General features: G+C 42.4%; 1 protein-coding gene across 1 annotated transcript in view; it reads left to right on the forward strand.

Moving 5' to 3' along the window:
- The first annotated feature begins 8,100 nt into the window (after positions 1 to 8,100).
- The window catches only part of GORASP2 (golgi reassembly stacking protein 2), a 32,835-nt gene continuing 23,961 nt past the window's right edge, over positions 8,101 to 16,974 (forward strand). Inside the window, exon 1 of the mRNA XM_037912072.2 lies at positions 8,101 to 8,635. Coding sequence (XP_037768000.2) covers positions 8,435 to 8,635 — 201 coding nt within the window. The 5' untranslated portion in view covers positions 8,101 to 8,434. The remainder of the gene's footprint in view (positions 8,636 to 16,974) is intronic.

Genomic DNA, 16,974 nt, shown 5'->3' on the forward strand with positions numbered 1-16,974 from the left:
GAAAGATCCCAAATGGACTTAACATGCAGATTACATTTTCATTAGTAGTAACAATGGTGTGGTAAAGTTAATTTTTCGTAGAGGAAGTGTCTCAGAGATGTAATGCACTTAGAAATATTAACTGTTAATCACTTTGGAGACATAGACTATCACAGTATTGCCTTATTAGCCCACTGAATGATTGTGAATGAATGATGGGGGAGTTCAAATTATGGCTGCCCATTAGAAGGTGGTCTGGATGCAGGCGGGGAAGAGGTAGTTGTGACTTTGGCAACCAACAGGAATATATTAATTTGGAATTGTCCTGAAAAACAAAGCAGTAGCAGTGGGTAGTTTGCTCATGACCAGCTCAGAATCTGTTTCCACGTGGAGATGGAAGTGTGTGAAAATCACCAATATGCACCTTGAGAATTTTCATGCATGTTTTCACTCAGATTGCAGCAAGGGCAAAAGGTCATTCTTTTTTGCCAGCCGGGAATGTCCAATTTGGGGTTGTAGGTGATATACAGAGGAAGCCAGGGAGGTTAGATATGTCTCTTATAGCCCATCTTTAATTATACAGAGAGCAGCCTTTAAAAGTGTTTTACAGCACTTTTCAGTGTAATGTAAAGCTTATGTTATAGGAAGCTCTGATGAAGGGTAGCTTTATAAGTGATGAGACATGCAGCAGTCCTAGGTGAGGATTTAACGTATCTTCAATGAAGTACATTAACAATTATTATGTCTGACTCACCATAAACGCTGGGTGGGAAATACCTACTATTATGAAGTATTTATCAGCACCATAGCCATTTATTTGTTTGTAATCTCTGGGAGAAACAGAATTGCCACTGAAATTTACTGTGTGGTCTAAAACCACTCTAGAATTTATGGTACCTTGGCTGGGGAGAGAAGCTTTCTATTGCAATGGGTTTTTTATTAACAGCAGCAACATAATTCCAGGCTCCTTGACTCCAAAGGCAAATCATGAAACTGAATCTCCCCTAGAGATGCCTTCATCTAGGGTGATCAGATGTCCTGATTTTATAGGGACAGTCCCGATATTCAGGGATTTTTCTTATGTGGGCACCTATTACCCCCCCACACTCTGTCCCGATTTTTCATACTAGCTGTTTGGTCACCCTACCTTCATCCAAAGATTCCCACTATGAGCTTTTCTTCATCAAGCTATTTTTGCTGCTCAGGTTACAACTGCCAACCATGCATTTTTGAAAGGCCAAAGGCCAAATGCAGAGGAGTGACTAAGAAAGATTAAACTGAGAATTAGTAAGTTTAGATGGAGTCTAAGACCTGATCCTTCAAACACTTACACACGAGTAACTTTATACATGGGGGCAGTCCCATCAAGTTCAAAGGGACTATTCATATATGTAAAGTTATACGCATTTTTGTAGGAATGGGGCCTACCTGTAACTCAGGTGCGGAGAACCAGTGAAAACCAGTGTAGCAAGAAAAGCAACGACCACAAAGATATAAAAAGGAGTAAGAGAAAGTAGCTCCCACATAACTTTAACATACACCTTCCAACACTTTACTCCCTCACCTTGCCATGTAAGGTACACCAATCTGGATCAATGTGTATGAGAGGCTGGGAGACTGAGTGGAAGAAGTCTGACAAATTAGCGTATACATCAACTCCCTTAACATGGCCCCAAGTTTCCAACCCTCTGTCCTACACTGAATCAGGCTAGAAACCAAACAGCATTTTAAACACTTGGCAAGACATCAACAGCATGTATGGCATTCTTCTAATGGACTTGGATAACTGGAAACTACCTTTTGCTTTTCTTCTGCAAGAGGATACCTTCTGGCTTCCACGCCATCAAGACACCTTACCTTTGTCTAAGGCTTTGGCTACACTGGGATTTCAGCCAATAGTATAGCTGCAATGGTGAGGCAGCATGTAAGACAATGCGTGAGCACAAGTTTTAAACAATTTTAAAAATCAAAAGAAAGATCAAGATCTCCGAGTGAGCTGAGTAAGAGGCAATTAGCTTTGGAATGGGCTGGATCCAGGATTCGGAGGCTAGAGTACTAAGTAAAAACAATTGCATTATTTGGGTACCTGTGAGTGAGCTTGAGTTGAGCAGGTGTGGACAGGCAAAAATGAGTCACTGATGATTCAGTTTCAGAACATAGCAGCAGTACTAGTTTAGCCAGAGCTGGGGAGCAACAGGCAGACATAACTGTAGAGGAGGGTGGCAGGAAAGTTACCAATAAGAAGCATTGGGAAGAAAGAGAGTATCACATTCTGAGTGCAAATACAGACCAGTGAGGGGCTGTGTCATTACCTGCCCAGTACCCTTGGGTGTCTCAAAATACTTTGTTCTTGTAGCTCCCAACCAGGGTCGCTCACAAGCAGCCTACCGGAATGCAGGTCACACCCTGAGTCTGTGTGTGCTAGACAGCCCTGGTTCATCAGCTCTGACCCCAGCAGCCTGTCTGCAGCCCCACAGCCCCATTCTGGCTCCCACCAGCCTTGGTTACCATTTGCAAGGTGACCTCAAAACACACCCAGTTATGAATTTTCCCCAAAACTGTGTATTCTTCAATGTCCAGCACTCTCCTGGACAGTTCAGAGAAATAATAGGGTCAGTTTGTTCCTTTAAAGACACATAAACACACCTCAGCTTATTGACTTAACTGGAGGTAAATAAACCCTTCAATTTAAACACAGCACTGAGTTGGTTTATGGTAAAAATGAAATAAATTGATTCATAAAATATATAGAGGATTGAGTTCAAGTAGAAGGAATGAAATAGAAAGAGTTACAAGTAAAACAAAACAAAATCACATCTACAAGTCTAAAACTTAATCTAGTAAAATACAGGCATTGTTCAAGATGGTTTCTCTAACCAGTCATTCTTCTTCTCTGCCATGGCTGATTTTCCTTCAGTCAGGTCCATAAACAAAAGTACAAGGTGTTGGCTTCTCTTGCGTTCTTAGGTGAAAGATATTTGCCTAAGGAGGATTCTCACCTATATTCAATTCCAGAGACTTCAACCCCTCATTGGTTGAAGGAACCATCTGTCTCAGCTTGTAAGAGCTCTGACCTCTTGCATCCATCTAGTGATGGATGTCAAAGATGACTTTTGTCTTTGCTTATATCTTCCAAAGTTCAATTACTTTGTTTCAAGAAGCAGGATGACCTCATTCTATTCTTTCCTTCCTGTGGGCTTCCCGTCTCAGTGTGTGATTTCTATGAAATGCGGCTTCCATTGTTTCTGATTCCATCATGCTTAATTTGCAAAGAAGACAGGTAGAGAGCTGTGACATTCCCTCCTGTCTGGGCAGACTGTACAGCCTAATATCAATAAGTATCCATAAGTCCTTATATAGAGTCAATACATACATTTCACAATAATGATAACCACCAGTGTGCCATTAGCTTTCAGAAAAGACTTCACTCTATACACTTTTATCATACAGTAATATTTTATACAATCAGTTGCTTATCGCTTGAGGCTCAGTGACCCCCTCCCGTGCCCCATCTTTATAGACCAGTAAATCTTTTTAATGTATTCTTCTGAAAAATAAAACCCAGACCAAGCTTCTCTCCTGCTGGGTGTAGCGGCCATGCTGTCTTCTCCCCACTTGTCAGCGTGAGATTTGCCTCCACCTCTTGTTAGCTTGATGGGTCTGTGTGCATACATACATTGAGGTAAACACAGATTTCTTTTTTTAGGATAGACTTATGTGATGTATGTACATGAGAGTATTAAGAAATGGATCTATGCTGGACTTATGACTAAAGTGTGAGTAAATCAGGTATGTCAGGGGAAGTTGTTACATAAGACTATTAATGAACAGTGAGTTATTAGTTTTCAAATGATACCTCACAAGACATATTTTGTACAAAGATTATTACAATTGTGCATAGGGTGTAAATACAGGGTGCTTAGTGTCACAGAGAGTATCAAAGCCAGGGCCATTGATATGAACAGGGTATAGGGCACTACCATAAAATGTATAGCAATAGCTGCAGCAGGCAGGGCTAGTGCAGTGAAGGAGCAGGCACAAGAAGAAGGGCTATCAAACCACGAAGGCAGAAGACATCACTTAGTACCTGCTAAGCATGAGACAGCAGACATCCAGCAATCACTTAATGACCACAGAGCCAACACAGGAGAGACCTGGCATCAGAAAGCCAGTCAACCAGGAGGACAACAGCTATTGGGCACCTGCTTTGTGACAGGAGGAAACCAACAAGGAAGACACAGGACTGATGGTATCCAACAAACAACATAAGGAGAGATGGCATGTACATAAGAAACTAGGAAAGACAAATGGAACTACCTCATTCTTTATTTTGTCACCAACAGTGGCTTACATGGGAAATTTATGTTTAAGCAAGATGAATCCTCACCTCCCCACACAAATTATGCACCTGGATAATTGTACAATACTGCTGTATTTAGTGACAAGCGCCTTTTATAAATGGAAAAATAGTTAAATATGGGAGTGAATTTTCTCCTGACCCCAGGAGAAAATTGATCAAGCTCTTACAATTTTGTTTAGCCTTGCCAGTGTTATGCATTCCTTATTCATTCACAAGTCTAATCCTAACAATGTCTTGGTAATAACTTTTGAGTAGTCCATCAAGCTACAGATGGTATCTTCTTAGTCTCTTTGCCTCTCTATTCCATGAGGAACACACGGCCTTCTCCACTGCCTTCCATCTTTGCCAGTCTTAGCTTCTTCCCATGTCATCTTGATAGCTTTCAGTTCTGCTTCACTTATATCTGTGCATTTCTTTTGTTACTTCGGCCATTTTACCAGGCTCATATAGTGTGTGTATGTTGCACTTACCAATTTTGGTTATGGATTTAGGAGGGAACAAATTAATCAGTGGAGTAGCTTTCTCGCAAGTTTTGCCACTTTGTGTCATCATCTCTTTGAATTGAGTTGAGTTGCATAGTTTATTGAACTCAGTAGTAGTGTAGGTATCTGTAATGACTTTGTTTTTTTACAGGAGAGGGTCATTAGCCCACTCCAAACTCCCTATCAGGAGGGTCTGGCTCCTACTTTTCAACCTGGCTGGCATAGGTGACTCTACCAAGAGTTATGCCCCAGACAGCATAACTCTCAGTGGCATAGGGACATGCAAGCCTTCCTGCCATATCAAGACACAGTCCCTGGGGAAGAACAGGTAGCATAGTGTTGTGTAAATGTTAGATTCTTTCTAATCTTAGATGTATAGCACACTTCACTGGCTCAAAGTGACTACTGCTACACAAAGAAGCACTGAAAGAGATTTCTTTGAGCTTTGGGTCACTGTACAACGTGCCTCTGAAATTAGAATCTACACCATTATCTTGTTTATGTCTACAAGGTGATGCATCCCCAGAAAAAGTTTGATTCAAAATGTCATTCTTGATCAGTGTGTATCATCCAAAATGTTCCACGCCTATCCCTTTACTTAAACTTTAGCTATCAGCCAGGCTCACAGTACCAGGTGTCATGGTGCTTCCTGATTACCTTCCAAATACCTGACTGGCCCAATTCTGCTGGTAAGAATAATATTCAGGGCTCTCTAATACTGATATTTTCCTTGAGCACCGTAGCTGTAGTATAGTTGGAGAATTAAAGAAGTAAGGAGGGATGATCTGCTCCAGTTTTCCTGTCTTCCATCTTATATACTTTTTTACTATAAATAATAATGGAGGGAGTGAATAATGAAGTATTGAGTACACTTATAAAATCTGTGGATGTCACCAAGCTGGGAGGGGTTGCTATCACTTTGGAGGACAGGATTAGAATTCAGATTGGAGTTGTTAAATTGGAGAATTGGTCTGAAATCAACAAGATGAAATTCAATAAAGACAAGTGCAAAGTGAGACACTTAGCGAGGAAAAAATCAAATGCACAAATACAAAATGGGGAATAACTCTCTAAGTAGTAATACTGTAGAAAAGGTTCTGGGGGATTATAGTGGATCACAAATTGAATATGAGCCAACAATGTGTTGCAGTTGCGAAAAAAAGGCTAATGTTCTGAATCTAGGATGTATTAACAGGAGTGTGGTGCAGTAAATAATTGTTCTGCTCTCCTCAGCACGGGGGCAGCCTCAGCGAGAGTATTGTTTCCAGTTTTGAGTGCCACGTTTTAAGAATGATGTGGACAAATTTGAGAGACTCCGGAGAAGAGCAACAGAAATGATACAGGGTTTAGAAAACCTGACCTAAGAGGAAAGGTTAAAAAAACTGAGCCCGTTCAGTCTTGAGAAAAAAAGACTGAGGAGGGACCTGATAACAGTCTTCAAATACATTTAGGAGATGTTATAAAGACTAAAGCCAGGGCCGGCTCTAGGTTTTTTGCCTCCCCAAGCTCCAAGAGTGCAACTGCCCACGCGAAAAAAAAAAAGGGTGGCCGGAATGATGCCGCCCCTGGAATTGTGCCACCCCAAGCACGTGCTTGCTTTGCTGGTGCCTGACTATAGCAATCAATTGTTCTGCATGTCCACTGAATACAGGACAAAAAGTAATGGGCTTAATCTGCAGCAGGGCAGGTATAGGGTAGATATTAGGAAAAAACTTTCTAACTTATAAGGATAGTTTAAGTACTGGAATAGCTTACTAAGAGAGATTGAGGCAGCCTCATCACTGGAGATTTTTAAGAACGGGTTGGACAAACGGCTATCAGGGATGGTTTCAGTATACTTGGTCCTGCCTCAATGCAGGGGGATGGACTAGGTGACTTCTTGAGGTTCCTCCCAACCCTACATTTCTATGATTCTATCAGTGAACAATTTATCCCTAACCAATTGCATATTCATGTGCATCTACAGGCCTTACCATCTGAGTTCCACTGTAACTTAAAAGGTATTAAGTAAATTTCAAACCATGGAAATTTACAATAATGGGTTGAATACATTTTACTTTTATTCGAAATGTCCAAACTTAATTTGATTTTTCACTGCAGTTTTGCTAACTAGGATTAACTCCTGACCCTACTGAAGTCAATGGTAAAACTCCCATTTGTTTTGTTGGGGACACTGGGGCATGGCCACTAGATAACTCGAGGGGATGGAAGACCACGAGTGTCGATGAAGCCCCCTCGCACTAGGCCCAAGTGTCCTTGCCCCCCCGCCTGGAGGCACTCGCAGCAGCTCTGCGTACTAGGCCCAAGTGTCCTTGGCCCCCCCCCGCCTGGAGGCACTCGCAGCAGTTATGCTGAGGATCTGCAACAATATGTTGCAGAGTCAGACTGCCTGAAACTAAGCAAGGCCAAACAGGGCAGATATGGAAGAAAAATGCTGAATAAAGCAGCTTTATGTATGGTTTAACAAATGATACAGAGAACAAGGGAACTAGCTGGGAACTGGATTGGCTGGCTATATGGATACTTAGGGCAGCTTGCTATTGGATAAGTATGCTGAAGAAAGGCTGTGTAAAAGCCTGTGTAACTTCCTGCTCTGTGTGCAGGATTTGAGATTCTATTCTCCCTGTACCTTTGTGCAGTTGCAAATAAACTTTTCTGCTTCTCCACCCCGTTGTGATTATTGGGTGTAGCAGACCAGGTCGCGAACCAACCCCTGCTGTTGTTTAGTCTCTTGGCACTGGGTGCCTGCAACAGTTTCAACTACGCTAGGATTTTACCAACATTTATTGCAGATGTAATTGTTACCTGAAAATGCAGAAACTACCTAATTGGGGGATTTTCAGATATTTGGGAGCTCAATCCTTTTCCAATTCTGGTTTGCCAACTCACTACTCCCTTTTTATTTAGCTTACTCTTCAAAACTCCTTTTTTACAATACAAGCAAGACATGAGGCAGCCTTTTTAAGAACACTTTTAATGTAAACATCAAGATGAGCACACCTACTTTGCCCTTCCCCATCTCCTCCCTATTGGATGCTAGTCTGATTGGTCATATCACATCTAAAATTAGTTTGTAAAATGGTCTGAGCAAGGCCCACACCTTCTCTTTTTTCCTGTAAGGGCCCTAGCACAATTATGGGTGCTGAAGAAAAATTATGTATACAACGTGGCTTTTGCTACGAGTGCCACCGTGCCACTGCACTTCGCATTACACAAAGACTCAGAAATTCCTGGAACAATCATTCCATTGTCAAAGCCGATGAGGATGAGACCCAGGCAGAGCGGCGGGCACCGAGAGGCCCCTTGGCGCCGAATGCCACGGGCGGCGCGTGCTCCGGGGGCGGGTGGAGACACTCCACCCCGAGGCGGGGCTACGGGAGGCCGATGTTCAGAGCCCGCTGGGCACAGAACCATCCCTGGCAGCCCCTTCCTTCCGGCAGCGCGAGGGGGCGCGCTGCTCGGTGACAAGACTGTCCGGCGACGGCCACCGTAGGACGTCCTGGTGGGACGAGGGTGGTGAGGCTCCGGCTGTCCCACAAACCACCGCGCAGCCCGTCCCCACTCCGGCCTTGGCGCCCGCCAGCCCCAGCAGGTGGCGCTGTCCCGAGAGCGGATGGCTGGTGCCTGTGACTCCCAGCATCCCCCGCTCCTCCGCCTCCCCGGCAGGGGCGGGGCTGAGGGAGAGAGTGCCACGTCCCTAGTGCGGCGCTTTGTGCGGGGAGCAGCGCCGCCTCCTCCGCCGGCCCGAGCCATGGGTGCCTCGCAGAGCGTGGAGATCCCCGGCGGAGGCACCGAGGGCTACCACGTCCTGCGGGTAGGCGCCGGGCCGGGGGCAGCCCGCGGGGCCGGGCCTGCCTCCCCACGGGGCCTAACTGCAGCCGCGCCGCTCGGGCCGGCGGGCTCCGGGCAGGGCGCGCGGGCGGGCGTCTGTCACGCGTGGGCCTGGCTTCGCTGGCCCCTGGGGCAGGGGTGCGGGAGGAGGGGGCCGGAGCTGCAGCGGGCGGGCGGCCCCTCTGCCCCCGGTTCTCTCGGGCGGCCCCGGCGCAGGGCCTGGCTCAGTGACTTGCTGCCTCGGGTCTCCCCCGCCCGCCTCCGGGCCCAGGGGTGTGGAGCCGCTGGGACTGGCCAGTTTCCAGGGTCGGGCAGAGAGGAAGTTGCGGCGCGGTCACTACAAGAGCGACCTGCTTCGCAGACCTGCGCTGGGGTCTCCTGATGTGCGAGCCGCAGGTTGAGTTTAAAGCCCTGCCTGTGATTGCGAGGGCGATTCCTCCAAACCTGCTTTGTGTTTGTTTAAAAGTAGAGGTAACTCTGCCCCTCAGCTCAGGGTTTGTTATGGTTTGTCCATGTCCAGCTTCAGCAATATTAAGTGCATCTACCTTTTTTGATGTTATAAAAGCCATGTGCGGTGACACTCAACACCCAAAAGGAAAAGGAGGACTTGTGGCACCTTAGAGACTAACACATTTATTTGAGCATAAGCTTTCGTGAGCTACAGCTCACTTCATCGGATGCATTCAGTGGAAAATACAGTGGGGAGATTTTATATACATAGAGAACATGACACAATGGGCGTTACCGTACACACTGTAACGAGAGTGATCACTTAAGGTGAGCTATTACCAGCAAGTGGGGGGGGGGGGGGATGGCACCTTAGAGACTAACAAATTTATTTGAACATAAGCTTTCGTGAGCTACAGCTCATTTCATCGGATGCATACAGTGGAAAATACAGTGGGGAGATTTATATACATAGAAAACATGAAACAATGGGTGTTACCATACACTGTAACGAGAGTGATCACTTAAGGTGAGCTATTACCAGCGGGGGGGGGGGGGAGCCTTTTGTAGTGATAATCAAGGTGGGCCATTTCCAGCAGTTGACAAGAACGTCTGAGGAACGGGGGCGGGGGGGAATAAACATGGGGAAATAGTTTTACTTTGTGTAATGACCCATCCACTCCCAGTCTCTATTCAAGCCTAAGTTAGTTGTATCCAGTTTGCAAATTAATTCCAATTCAGCAGTCTCTCGTTGGAGTCTGTTTTTGAAGTTTTTTTGTTGAAGAATTGCAACTTTTAGGTCTGTAATCGAGTGACCAAAGAGATTGAAGTGTTCTCTGACTGGTTTTTGAATGTTCTAATTCTTGACGTCTGATTCGTGTCCATTTATTCTTTTACATAGAGACTGTCCAGTTTGACCAATGTACATGGCAGAGGGGCATTGCTGGCACATGATGACATATATCACATTAGTAGATGTGCAGGTGAACGAGCCTCTGATAGTGTGGCTGATGTGATTAGGCCCTATGGTGGTATCCCCTGAATAGATATGTGGACACAGTTGGCAACGGGCTTTGTTGCAAGGATAGTTTCCTGGGTTAGTGGTTCTGTTGTGTGGTGTGTGGTTGCTGGTGAGTATTTGCTTCAGGTTGGGGGGCTGTCTGTAAGCAAGGACTGGCCTGTCTCCCAAGATCTGTGAGAGCAATGGGTTGTCCTTCAGGATAGATTGTAGATCCTTGATGATGCGTTGGAGAGGTTTTAGTTGGGGCCTGAAGGTGATGGCTAGTGGCATTCTGTTATTTTCTTTGTTGGGCCTGTCCTGTAGTAAGTGACTTCTGGGTACTCTTCTGGCTCTGTCAATCTGTTCCTTCACTTCAGCAGGTGGGCATTGTAGTTGTAAGAATGCTTGATAGAGATCTTGTAGGTATTTGTCTTTGTCTGAGGGGTTGGAGCAAATGTGGTTGTATCGTAGAGCTTGGCTGTAGACAATGAATGGATCGTGTGGTGTGGTCTAGATGAAAGCTGGAGGCATGTAGGTAGGAATAGCGGTCAGTAGGTTTCCGGTATAGGGTGGTGGTTATGTGACCATTGCTTATTAGCACCGTAGTGTCCAGGAAGTGGATCTCTTGTGTGGACTGGTCCAGGCTGAGGTTGATGGGATGGAAAATGTTGAAATCATGGTGGAATTCCTCAAGGGCTTCTTTTCCATGGGTCCAGATGATGAAGATGTCATCAATGTAGCGCAAGTAGAGTAGGGGCATGAGGGGACGAGAGCTGAGGAAGCGTTGTTCTGAGTCAGCCATAAAAATGTTGGCATACTGTGGGGCTATGCAGGTACCCATAGCAGTGCCGCCACCCCCAGTTTTTCATGCTTTGAGTCCGACTCAAGGAATGCTCAGTGTCCTTTCTGTTACTGCAACAAAAATGGAAGAATAAAACAGTAGTTGTACAAGAAAACGATGTAACTTCATAAATTCTGGTGTCTTGATACTGTATCTACGTTACTTCTGTAGAAGCTATTGGCAGGATAACTAACCACTTACCCCTTGTTTGTACTTCATTGTGTAAGCAATGTATGTTGTTATGCTCCCTTTGGGGTTGTGTTCAGAGACATAGACTATGCCTACAACAGGAAAAAAGATGTTTTTACTCTGTTAAAATCTTAAACTGTCGTCCTAACACGTTAGCTGGTCACAGTGAACCCTAGGTTCCCCCAGGCTTTAATTCAACTAGTTAAACTTTACTTTAGAACAGGCTAATTTGTCTTGAGTTTTAGAAGGTGTTCATTAGATCAAGATTGCTGTCTAACATCTTGCCTCTAAGACCTATTTGCATTAGGGAACCTTTCTAAATATTTTTTACTGTTGATAATCCTTAGTGTGGATGTGCTACTGGCATTTTTAATGCTGTCACAAATCCCTATTCAGGCTAGGTCTAATGAACACAATGTTTAAACACCAGCAGGTTGACTGTCCAAGAGCTCCCAATGTTGTAAACACCAGTGGAGCTGAAGCAGAATTAGCAATGGTGGAAAACTTTTTCTAAAAGGCCCTGTTTTCATAAGGGAAGAAAACTGTCTATTTTAAACACTCACCCCCAGAACATTGTATCATTTTTCATCAAGTTCTGTATTTTAGTGATCACATTTTAGTCCATGGAGGCATATTCTGATATTTATACGGCTTGGAATCTTGGGTTATTACTAATTGTTGTTCCTTTAATTCTAGCCTTTTTATAATGTTCTTTTCTTCACAATTTAAGGCTATTCCTTTCCTTAAGAGAGAACAACAGTCTTTATTTTCTCTGTAAAGTAATAAGTAAAGTAAACTAAACAGACAACATGAGGGCATATTATAGTTTGGACAACACACAGTAATTAGGTGCCAGATTTACATAGCAAAAATAAGAGAAGAGGGGAGTGCAAAGAAACACGATCCACTTATGTATGCCTTCAAGGTACCACTGTAAATTGAGGACAGGAATTAATCTCAGAAGATGGGAGGACAAAGAGAGAACGTTTATAACATAATGCACAACTGCCTGGTCCAAAACATGCCAAATATTAAAACAGAATGTTTCCACTTTGCCTGTTCCCTTTTAGGCTAGCTTTATGCTCCAGTGGGGTTCGTTAGTTGTTGTGACATCAACAACATATTGCATGCTGAATTGTCAAGTAGAGAAGTGCAAATTAGTCATGACAAGGCTGGATATGCTATGACCACAGGAAGGTCAGGGGGTCGGGAGGCTGAATATGCTTATTTCTTCTCATAGCCTGGTTCGCATGGGGACAGATGTTCAGTACTTACCCTTAAAGTTGATATTTTCATTAGGTCTATTTCTAGACAGTCGTAAGGATGGTAATGTTAAAAAAGCTTAAGGAGGATGGGTGGCCTTACTCTGACTTCGCTTGTCCTTTCTTGCCATAGTATTGTGCTTGTCTTAATGCTCAAATAATTACCCAGAGTTCTAAAGATGAATACACTGTGCTTCTGATGAAGCAAATTTGTGACTTTATTCCATAATTCAGATCACTCTGTTTTGATGAGCTGTTATGGTTTAGATTATGCTTGTATGAGTTTATCCAATACTTAATTGGAAATTGACTATATGATTTTTAAAATGTAATTGATTTGCTAGTAATATGTTTTATATGGGCTCTGGCAGGTTAAGGAAAGTGCTGAGAGGAAAGTGGTGAGAAAGCGGTACAGGAGTTACAGATTGTATAACAAAGTGACTTCCAGGCAGGGAGAGAAACTCTTGATAACTACAGCTACAGTTGCAGTTTCTTAGTATCCCTTCATATTTCTCTCCTCTCTTTTTCCAAAAACCTGTGTTGAATATATGCATCAGTGTGGTCAAATACAGTCTTCCACTGGACCATTGGCACTATAGAGGGTTTACCAGAAACATGGGGCAGTTCTGAAGATGGCTTTTGAATCATGTACCTGGTACATTGGGCAGCACTGTAGCTTTTTGCTGGAGGATTTGTGCTATGAACATTGATACAATAAGTAGCTACTATGCACAGGGTGTGAAAAGTTTATCAGGCAAAGGCTAGCCAGTGATAGATAAGAAAGCAAACTTGGCCTTTCAATACTAGGATTTTTGGGAAAGCTTACTTTAGAACCCTACCATTGGCGGTAGCAACAGTGGCATCACTTCTGTACACGTGGTATGCTTGCTTTTGGTACCATGTCTTATTAGAATTCCACTCTCTCCATATATGGGAGAAATTCAGAGATGCTGAAGATTAATTACTCTATGAGAGACTCATAGAATTCCTGACTGATATAAAGGGGACTTCCTTGTTGTCATAAATATAAAGGGAAGGGTAAACACCTTTAAATCCCTCCTGGCCAGAGGAAAAACCCTTTCACCTGTAAAGGGTTAAGAAGCTAGGATAACCTCGCTGGCACCTGATCAAAATGACCAATGGGGAGACAAGATACTTTCAAAGGTGGAGGAGGGGAGAAACAAAGGTTCTCTCTGTCTGTGTGTTGTTTTTGCCGGGACCAGAGCAGGAATGCAGGTCAGAACTCTTGTAAAGGGCTAATAAGCAATCTTGTGAGATATGCGTTAGATTCTGTTTTGTTTAAATGGCTGATAAAATAAGTTATGCTGAATGGAATATATATCCCTGTTTTTGTGTCTTTTTGTAACTTAAGGTTTTGCCTAGAGGGATTCTCTATGTTTTGAATCTGATTACCCTGTAAGGTATTTACCATCCTGGTTTTACAGAGGTGATTCTTTTACTTTTTCTTCAATTAAAATTCTTCTTTTAAGAACCTGATTGCTTTTTTCATTGTTCTTAAGATCCAAGGGTTTGGGTCTGTGTTCACCTATGCAAATTGGTGAGGATTTTTATCAAGCCTTCTCCAGGAAAGGAGGTGTAGGTTTTGGGGGGAAAGACATTTCCAAGTGGGCTCTTTCCCTGTTATATACTTGTTAGACGCTTGGTGGTGGCAGCAATAAAGTCCAGGGGCAAAAGGTAAAATAGTTTGTACCTTGGGGAAGTTTTAACCTAAGCTGGTAAACATCAGCTTAGGGGGTTTTTCATGCAGGTCCCCACATCTGTACCCTAGAGTTCAGAGTGGGGAAGGAACCTTGACACTTGTATTCTGTGTACTTGTGGAGTAAACACCCTTAAAGTAAATGAGAATGGACTGGAATATCATCCATTGATATCTTTCACTATATACATGTAGCCATACCATATTTAGATATGATCTCATGTAACTTTCCCATATTGCTAACTGACTAGGTCTAACCCTGCTTAGCTTAGAAGCATCCAAGGTAAACCTGTCCTACAGGCTCGTGATTTTTGTACTGAGCCAGTGCTCCAGTATGAAGGAGATGTTCCTAGAAGTATATATTGAATACTGTGCTGAGCAAGGGTCATCTTTCAGAAGAACTGTAAATCTCCTTTTCTCATGAAAATCCCATGGAAAAACCCTGGAGTACTAGCCAAATCAAATATGGGTAATTGTGTTCTGTGTACCTACAATTTTCCATGCAGGGTTCAGATGGGTATATGCTTCATTTCTCATACTGAAACAATTCTGTATTTAAGTACAGAAAGGCTGCTGTGTTTCATGCCAAGGTGGTTGGAATTTGAGAGGAGGAAACTGGTATGCTCAGTATGGAATCATTAAAAAAAAAAACCAAAAAAACCCACGATTTAGTTTCAGCCTAAGTGAAGGGCACAGTATAACTATTAGGCACAATTTACTACTGTACATCTCTAAAACTGCAAGATCAGTATTAGTTCATAGGTTAATTTGCCCTCTGATTAAAGAACACTAACAAATTGACTGTCTTCCATGTGGTATAATCCACTTTGTTGTTGAAATTGTACTCTTGTTTGAGGTTTCAGAGTAGTAGCCGTGTTAGTCTGTATTCGCAAAAAGAAAAGTAGTACCTGTGGCACCTTAGAGATGCATCCGATGAAGTGAGCTATAGCTCACGAAAGCTTATGCTCAAATAAATTTGTTAGTCTCTAAGGTGCCACAGGTACTCCTTTTTCTTTTTACTCTTGTTTAAATGTGACATGTTTTGTTTCTAGTCAGGTAGACACCTCTTCATTTTAATTCAATTTGGTATAGTATCTTCAGACAGCACAATTGAAATACATTGTGTTTATTAACATTTGTATGTAATGTTATCTGTAGAGGCATGTCAGAAATTCAGGATAATGAGGTTTTCATCACTGTAAATTCAGTTTATAGGCTCAGGTAGACATGATTTTTGTATTTCTCACTATTTTTGTTCTCTGTTGTTAACTTATTCTGAAAACATCATAATATACTTTCTTTGCTACTGTGGTCAAACTTGTATATTAAAAAAAATCTCTTTAAATAGCACATGACCTCATGAGCGAATGACACCTGTCTGTTTTTATGTAGTTGGGAGTTTGCGTTAATGCTGTATAGGAAAAATCAAATGGAAGCTTTTCACAACAGTAAAGGAGTGATTTAGTTACACACGTATAATATACAGTGACAAGAAATATTGAAGAGCTTTTTTTTGTTTAAAATATTTTCCCTAAAATGAATGTTTTAAGGCCCATATCCTGCAATGAGCTTTGTGCAGGCATAACTCTATTGACTTCATTGGATCTGTCTGCATGGACCAGCTTTCAGAGTCCTAAAATGTTAAGTGTTTCTTGTTAACTTACACTGAAGCGTATCTTCCCTGAGCTTAATATTTTTTAATAAAAGTGTAGGGCAAAGTATGAAAAGCTGAACTGTAGGTGCCTTCTGTTATGGATTCAGTTCAGATAGGGCCATGGGGAGGAATACTGCCTCGTGAAACTATATCTGTTTGGCTACTGGACTATAGATGGCTGTGTCTCAATTAGATGTTGACAAATTGGAGCAAATTCAGAAAAGATAAACAAAAAATGATTGATAGTGTTGGTGAGAATGAATTTATGAAGGAGGTTCAAAAGAAAGTAAATGTAGTTTAGGTGAATAACTAAAGAGGAAGAAAAGTTAGAAGGATGTTTTAAAAAAAAAAAACAAATAAACCAATGGATTGTTTAGAATGGCCCTAAGGGTCGACTGGAAGTTATGGGAGGAAATTAAGCAAAGATAATACTAAGATTAGTATCTGGGAAAACGGCCTTGTGCTGAGACCTATAGACTATGAAATAATCTCCCAAGGAAACTGGTAGAAGCACCACTATTCAGGCCATTTCAGACTAGACTGGAAAAGTATTGGGCGTATGCATCCTTGGAAAAGGGATGGCTGGATGATCTAAAATGCCTTTTGCATTTCATTGTGGTGGTTCCTGTTGATTTTGCTATATTTAATGTAGTATTTTCATTATAAGCCTTATTATTTGTACACCTGGAAAAAGAAATATAGGCATTTGAATATATTGAATACTCAAGCACAAGAGTGGTGGAGGGAAATGATCTATTTATATGTGTGCTAAGTGGGAAACTTTGCTGGGGGTTGTCTTTTTAGGGCTGTCCAGGAATATAAATTTAAAACTAAAAATTATATTGTAACTTTTTTCTTTTTGTGGTGAGGAGGAGAGAATCCTCAAATACAATAAATTTGTGGTTATATAATTTAAAGTAGTTAACTTTGGGTTAAATTTCCTTGTTACCATTAAACTAAGTAATCTTTTCCCAAGTATGCTTTATGAACCAAGCTTTTGTTGGAAAGTTTGTCTTCTCTGGTATGCCCTCTAGGAATGGAAACTTCCTCACATTTGCCATTAGCTTTGTATTTGCTGATTGTATAACATGCCCTTAGATTTGTTAATTTATTAACCCCATTCAGGCTGACAACATTCAATCTTATTTACCTCTATAACCTCTCCCCAGTAATGTTTGTCTTGTTATTGGAATGCCTACTGTGTCTTTTCAC

Source organism: Chelonia mydas, chromosome 11 (assembly GCF_015237465.2).
Source record: "Chelonia mydas isolate rCheMyd1 chromosome 11, rCheMyd1.pri.v2, whole genome shotgun sequence".
NCBI lineage: Eukaryota > Metazoa > Chordata > Testudines > Cheloniidae > Chelonia > Chelonia mydas.